General features: G+C 36.2%; 1 protein-coding gene across 1 annotated transcript in view; it reads right to left on the reverse strand.

Moving 5' to 3' along the window:
* Window positions 1–1,525: 1,525 nt before the first annotated feature.
* Window positions 1,526–8,163, reverse strand: part of LOC111864972 (guanine nucleotide-binding protein G(olf) subunit alpha) — a 31,650-nt gene continuing 25,012 nt past the window's right edge. The window contains exons 9-11 of the mRNA XM_033751706.1: window positions 4,494–4,621; window positions 3,544–3,602; window positions 1,526–2,816 (exon numbers count right to left, since the gene is read on the reverse strand). Coding sequence (XP_033607597.1) covers window positions 2,613–2,816; window positions 3,544–3,602; window positions 4,494–4,621 — 391 coding nt within the window. The 3' untranslated portion in view covers window positions 1,526–2,612. The remainder of the gene's footprint in view (window positions 2,817–3,543; window positions 3,603–4,493; window positions 4,622–8,163) is intronic.

The raw sequence follows: 8,163 nt of genomic DNA on the forward strand, positions 1-8,163 counted from the left end.
AGAGAAACAGCGGAAAGTGTCTTGTGCCTCCTGATCATAACTGTTCTTAACTAAACCTAGATAGCTGCTATATCTCTGGTCATGTGATAGTAACCACCTGGTCCACTAATAAGGGGCCTACATTAACACTTCTGAAGACTTGAGGAATCATGTGAAGAGATTACCAGAGTTCTTGATTAAAAACTAACATTCTGTACAATATATAGCAGCTTTCATATTCCAAAATCATTGTCAACACAATGGTTGGGATCCAGTAGTATAGGTAATGAAGGTTTGGAACCTGTGGAATCATGCGAGACTCCACTCTAAGGTCCACCAGGTACCTTCCTTGCATTTCTGTAGTCTTCTAGTTCTGACATCACATAATTAGAGGAAGTCATTTCTCAATTTAGTCTGTAACAGCAATGACGAGGAAAGAAATAATGAAGGTTGAGATATATTGGAATTGTTTTCTTTTAGTTGTGTACCCCTTTAACAGAATGTCTCTAATGTTCTTCACTTTGCTTATGTAAACATCATTTTGCAGTCCATCAGGAATGTAATCTCAGTATATATATATATATATCACAATTTCTGTGTATATTAGAATGGATTTACAAACTGATTTATTGAGTTCAGGTGTTTCTGACAACATCTGTTCATAGGCAACAATTGTTGCATGGGCACAGAAATTGTTTTCCCAATACATATTATCCTCAGCAACTTCCTGTTTCAACTGGCATTATATCAATATCACAATATTAATTAATTATTAATCACAAATCAGGTGAAATGTGAAAAAAGAGAAAGAACATTCTGTGTAAGTGCCATGTTAGTATTAAATGAAGAAATAATATCACAGGAAAGCATTTTGCGAAATTGTTCGCTTTCTTATCAACATTCATATGGTAGGCATCATCAATACAGATAAACAGAGCAGCTGTCGTTGTGGCCATTTTCTTTCAATTCATAGATCAGCTTACTCACCATAGATTGAAACCTGTCTTCCAATAAATCAACCCCTCAAATGTTATAAAAACACGTTTGTTATTACCTTGTTTATGTATCTCATTGGCCTTGATGTTCATTATTGCATATACAAAGATGCAGTTGCAAAACTAACCAGATCACACCAAACACACTGCTTTTTATTACACATAATGTTCAGAATCCTATAGTAACTGCTTATAATGTTCAGTGTTATCAATAATTTGTTAAATACGGCACCGACTGAATGACTAAGGAATCTGGGTTTGATCCTGGCACGGGCAAGGGATTTCTCTTTTCACTGCAATGCCCAAACTCATTATTAGCCACAACCAGCCACTCATTCATGGTACTGTACCCATTCCAAGGGATAAAGAAGCCATGATGTGAAACTGATCACTCATATCCATCTACAGTAAAAGTTAAAAATGAGCAGAATTATACCTCCATTCATTTCCCAATATGTCTACATGCTGTGGTCTTTATTAAACAAAGGAATGGCTTTAACGTATTTACATGCACATATGGGCAGAGCCAGGGTTTCTTGNATATTTGTGTATTTTTATATGGCCCCCAAATGTAACAAATTCAGTTTAAGACTTTCATGAGGCATTTTATGATATTTTCAATAAACTGAATAAATAAATACTTATATTGCATGTCTCTCTATATAATAAATCATTACAATGCTTCATGAGATTATGGTAATATACCTCACCAACAGACAGAACAGCACATGTTGGTTGCCAGAAGTACTGAGTCTGCCAGTGAGTGGATCTGCTAAGAATAGTCTGTCATCAACTGTCATCATTTTCATGAAACACTTTTATTTAGAAGTTCTCAAAACTTGTATTTTTAACTTCTTCTATACTAAATCTTATGACTGGACAGTGAGTAAGCGAAATTGAGACCCTAGCATCTATACATCTCCATACCTGTATTCAGTGTACATTGTAGAAACAATAATCAACAATGAAACAGTGATCTGTACAAACATAATGATAAATATTAAATAATACTCAGGTACTAGTACCATAAAATATAGTGTAAAAAGGTAATTTAAATTAAATTGCCTGAAAGTGTCAAAATGCATAAATGTAAATGGCAAAGGCAAAAATTTTTAAGATGGACCATTACTGACATCTGTTTTAAATTAAGATCGATCTTATCCTGTTTCCTTTGGGAAGACATGTTACAAGTGCCAGGGAATATATTCAGAAATCCAACACATCACATAAGACTGTTCTGAACACAAATACCTTGTGAGATTTGAGGATTTCATAGCAATCTTCTGAGATGTGATGCCAGCTTCAAAGTAACCTGAGGATGGAGGAAACAGATTGCTCAAAAATTTTGGTACCTATCTATAAGACTACAAGCATCACATCCCAGAAGAAAGTAGTCTTTAGAGATACCTTGTCCATAGTAGTTACTGCTGAAAAATATAGTGTCCTTTTTAAAGCAGGCCAAAAGAGACTAATCCAACAGAAAATGAAAAAATAAACATTCCCTGGAATACTAAAAATGAACTGAAACATAATATAAAGAAGGCACCTGTCTGAGAATTCCAAGATATGTTAAATTTAAACCCACATAACAATTGGTTAAGGATTGCAATGGCAACATAATATAGCAATTATCATATATTACTGGAGACCAAATTCCTTGAGAATACTCATGAGGACCATAGTGTGGACATCTTCAAACACAGTTTTGATGTTTCCAGTATCTGTAGCAACTGTAAAGTGGAAATAGCACTGCCTATTCTCTGTATCTGCAAGCATCACCGTAAGTCCTGGCATAATGCTAAACTTGCGATCATCTGCACTTATCCGCTTCTTTGTTACATCCTGGAGATAAAATCAGTTAAAAAGATCTCATTAATAAATAATTATTCAAAGTATTTAGTATACTTAAATGTATATTATTAGATCCTAAACTAATATGAGCTCCTCAGTCTTGATTGTGATTTTCCTAATGACATACTACAATGCAAAATTAAAGATTGGTGCAAAGATATTGCACACTCAACTCTCTCATATACAATTGTCCTTAACTATTTAACCTTGAAAACAAAATTGATTGTTACTTGGTAGACCATTATTGGTTAACGAATACAAACAATGAAATCCATCAAACTGGTAATGCTGGTTTAAAAAAAATCAGCACTTTGCTTGTGGGTCCCTAGTGCACATACCATTATTTTCCTCCATTTATGCAGCTTTATTTAGGGAGATAATGCACATAAACTACTGAAATGTAATCAAAATTGTTAAAATCATTTTCAAGAAAATCACCATTTTGGAGCTTGGGCTAAAAAATGAAAACATAAAAGTATATCTTACCTACTTATAATTAACTAATAAAATAAAATAATTTCAGTAAATATTTATAAGGACAAAAAGTATTGTAGACAAAAATTATAGAGAAAGATGGATGCAAATAATAGATGCATCTTATGGTGTCAACATAATTAAACAAATGAGAGTAGACATGCCAGAATTCTTAAACTAGGCTACAGTTCATAACTCATCCTTCATTCATCATTATGATGTCATTCTGGCCTAACCTACTTACATAGAAAAGATCCCGAATGAAGCACCGTGTCTTTATATACTCATCACAGCTTCTTCCATCTTCAAATACAAAAACATACACTTAAAAAATTATTACTCACAAGGCATATGAATTTCAAAGTACAAAAACAATTGCAACGCAAACAGTTAGAAAATTAGGGCAGAAATAATTAATGACTGATGACTGACATGTCAATTTATATAACTTTAAAGGATCATACCAGTACCATGCTATTACTTTTCACATATAGAAATACACTGTTTCATAACAAACATTTACTTTCTTATCATATAAATTAAGAAAAGAAGCACCACTGTGTAAAATATTTCCATGCAGTTTAGTATCTCTACTGTAACCATGACTATTATTGCAGACATTGTTAATCTTTTGAGCTTCCTCAAGCCACAGTCTTCTTTAAACTGATTCTGCCTACATTATAAGGTGTAAGGGAAGATGCTTTCTGCTCCACTGGGGCCACTACAGAAAGCTAGTCTCAATCAGTCTAGTGAAAAAACCCAACAGAGCAACTGAGACTTGCTGTCTCTATTAGGCCCAAACTATGAAGAAACTCAGAAGGATTATGACTAGCTTTCCCTAATATGCCCAAAATGTGGGAGGGCAAAACTCACTGGAGTGACTAAGACTAGCTCTCTCAAATTGGTCAAAAGGTGGAGGAACCTCTCTCCTTCACACACGATGCAAACAGAACCAGTTTCAAAATTGCTGTGGATTGAAAAACTCGAGGATGAACGTCCAAAGTAATAGTCCTAGTTATGGTCACACACCATCATCAGAAATCTTTAGCCACAGCATCTCTGCTGTTGATCCCTCTGTTAACAATAGTGTTATATCTACACTAATGGAACACAAAGACTAATAAATTCCAATTCTGAAATTTTTGTAGTCCAAACTGGAGTATACCTTTGAGAACAGTTTTTAGCTATACTCACCAGTACTGCTCATTTCATATGTGATATACTCTGGGAAGTAGGTAGCAATGCTCTTGCCACTCTCAACTTTTTCCTTGAGCATATCCTGCTTGTTTAGAAAAACGATCATACCAGTGTCATGTAAGAACCTGATAAAAGATCAGATATCATTAATTCATTTCAAATGGAATGAAAACCAAGATTCAAACTCACATCTGCTGTTGACTAAATAGGCACTCTACAAACTCAGCATGAAATTTTATTCATGCAAAATTTCATGACATTGTTTCAACTTAGATTATTTTGAACATGGTGATAAACCTTCAGGTTCAGTAACAGATGAGGGAGGGATTACTTGACTACCTCAATGTCTACTACCTTCTCAGTAAGCATCTGCTCTTTGTAGTTTGTCATTTTAACTACAGGAGTTGTATAGCATCAAATATGATGAGTATGTGAAAATGAATGGTGTGAATGAAAGTATGAAAGAAGGCAGTCATGGTCTATTTCATGGTAAAATCCCAAAATCTGCTTATAGATTTTGAAGAATATCATGAGGAAACACCTGATTTTCAAACCTTCCAATGTACGAGGGGAAGTCAATAATTATCTGCAATGCAGTTGTATTTGTGTTTCTGTTGGCAGCACTGTCATTTTGCGCAACACTGGCATGCGTGGTTTCCTTGTCATTATTTCTGCGCAGGTTTGATGTTGCTAGGTCAGTTCCATCATCACTGCCTTGCCGTTAATCATGGCTGCTCCGCTTTCTGTTTGCACCAAAGAAGAGCAACGTTCAGTGATCCGGTTTTTGTGGTCGGAAGGTGTATCAGGGGCCGCAATCCATCAAAGACTTTCAGCACAATACAGGAACAGTGTTTTGCCGCAATGGAGTGTCTACGAATTGATTGAAAATTTCAGAAATGCTCGCACAAGTGTTACACATGAGGAAGGAGCCAGATGACCATCCACGGCCACATATGAGGACAACATTGAGAGTGCACGTGACATGGTTCTGTTAGACAGACAAGTGACTATTGATGAAGTGGCAAATCGTCTGCAAATTAGTCATGGTTCTGCCTATGAAATCATCCACAACAGACTTCGGTTTCATAAAGTCTGTACAAGATGGGTCCCAAAACAACTCACAGTGTTGCATAAACAAATGCGCTTGGACATCTGCCAACAAACATTTGGATCACTATGGTAACGAACGTGACGTCTTCTTAGACAGAATCATCAAGGGTGACGAAACATGGATCCATCACTGCGAGCCAGAGAGTAAACAGCATAGTATGGAATGGAAACATCCACAATCGCCCAGCAAGAAAAAGTTCAAAAGCCAACCATCTGCAGGAAAACTGATGCTTACAGTTTTTTAGGACTCATAAGGCCCAGTACTGGAACATTATCAGGAGAGGGGCACAACAATAAACAGTGCTCGTTCAGTGAGATGCTTACTGACAGGCTAAAGCCTGCAATTCGAAGCAAACGCCAAGGACTACTGTCGAAAGGTGTTGTTGCACGACAATGCCTGTCCACATACTGCTGCCCACACTGCTGAAACCCTCTGGAAACTCAAGTTTGATGTAATGGCTCATCCTCTATATAGTCCTGATCTCGCCCCTTCTGACTACCACTTGTTTGGTCAACTCAAAGAGGCATTAAGGGGCCGTCAATTCACCTCGGACCAAGAAGTGAAGGAAGCGGTGCATGCGTAGCTCGCTCCTCAGCCGAAAACCTTCTTTTCTGAGGGCATCAGGAAGCTTGTGCAACGATGGATCAAGTGCGTTGAAAAGCAAGAGGACTATGTTGAAAAATGATGTTATTGTAAGTTTTCTATTTGTATTGAAATAAAATTTATAGCTACATTGCAGATAATTATTGACTTACCTAGGTAAGCGTAAACCTTTAACACAACAATATCATCCTTGGTTTCAGTAGGGATGGGCAAAAAATAATATATACTACGATACTCTTGAACAGGGGCACACGGTAACATAGTTGGTTGAGGCATTATGCTACAAGCCAGAAGGTTGCAGGTTCGGATCTCAATGAGGTCGTTGGATTTTCCAATTGACCTAATCCTTCCGGCCGCATTATGGCCCTGAGTTTGACTCAGCCTCTAACAGAAAAGAGTACCAGGAATCTTTCTGCAGGTTTAAGGGCGTCCGACACATAAGGCTGACAACCTCACCGCCATCTGTGAGCCAACTATCTAGAATATGTGGGAGCTTCAACATCTCTCAACCCCATGGGCCTTCATGACCTGTTACAAGGATAGCTTTACCTTATTTACCTTTCGTGAAAATCTTGAACGCTCCTGAATGACAGAACACTAGGGAAAACCTACAAATGAGTGGAAACCATATGAATGGCTATCAACTGAATTGGAGATGTACATTTCATGACAACTTTCATTCATTTATAACCAACATTTGTACATGATCTATCCTAGTAAGGTATTTTCATGTATTCTCTAAACGTAACCTCTCAGAAAAGCATAGCACAGTAAGTTAAAGTGTTTAAATTAAAAATTATTATTATTTAGAAACATATAGACAAGTTTCAAATCTCCCCACACAAAATGATTTTCATTCATTACTGCCATTAAAATAACAGGAGATGTTTTGTGTGGATTCACAATTACTATTGCCTATTTTAGGCACAAATAACTTCATCCATGATATGTATACAGTGGCCATCTTGTAGTGCACTCAATTTCACCTGTTACTTCATGACATGTTTCAGCAGCATAGTGCCATCATCAGGTGCCCTAATTACACTAATCTATTGCATTGCTTGCCCTCATATGTCTTCACAACACCATTTAAAAAATAGTTAAAAAGTGCGTATTTGTCAACTATAATAAATTTACACTCACTAAAACTTGTTAAGATTATTCATCTTATGTGTCTTAATTAAAACTTGCGTGTGGTTCATTCACTATGGGGTCGTTTTTCTTATTTTCTGTGTAAACCGTGTCTTGTGATGTGTGTTCCCTTACAACACTCGCAGCTAAGAAGGGAACACACATCACAAGACATGGTTTACACTGAATATAAGAAAAACGACCCCATAGTGGAAGAACCACACGCCAGTTTTAATTAAGACACATAAGATGAATAATCTTAACAAGTTTTAGTGTGTGAAAATTTATTATAGTTGACAAATACGCACTTTTTAACTATTTTTTAAATGGTGTTGTGAAGACATATGAGGGCAAGCAATGCAATAGATTAGTGTAATTAGGGCACCTGATGATGGCACTATGCTGCTGAAACATGTCATGAAGTAACAGGTGAAATTGAGTGCACTACAAGATGGCCACTGTATACATATCATGGATGAAGTTATTTGTGCCTAAAATAGGCAATAGTAATTGTGAATCCACACAAAACATCTCCTGTTATTTTAATGGCAGTAATGAATGAAAATCATTTTGTGTGGGGAGATTTGAAACTTGTCTATATGTTTCTAAATAATAATAATTTTTAATTTAAACACTTTAACTTACTGTGCTATGCTTTTCTGAGAGGTTACATTAAGAGAATACATGAAAATACCTTACTAGGATAGATCATGTACAAATGTTGGTTATAAATGAATGAAAGTTGTCATGAAATGTACATCTCCAATTCAGTTGATAGCCATTCATATGGTTTCCACTCATTTGTAGGTTTTCCCTAGTGTT

Source organism: Cryptotermes secundus, unplaced genomic scaffold (genome assembly GCF_002891405.2).
Source record: "Cryptotermes secundus unplaced genomic scaffold, Csec_1.0 scaffold579, whole genome shotgun sequence".
NCBI classification, from domain to species: Eukaryota; Metazoa; Arthropoda; class Insecta; order Blattodea; family Kalotermitidae; genus Cryptotermes; species Cryptotermes secundus.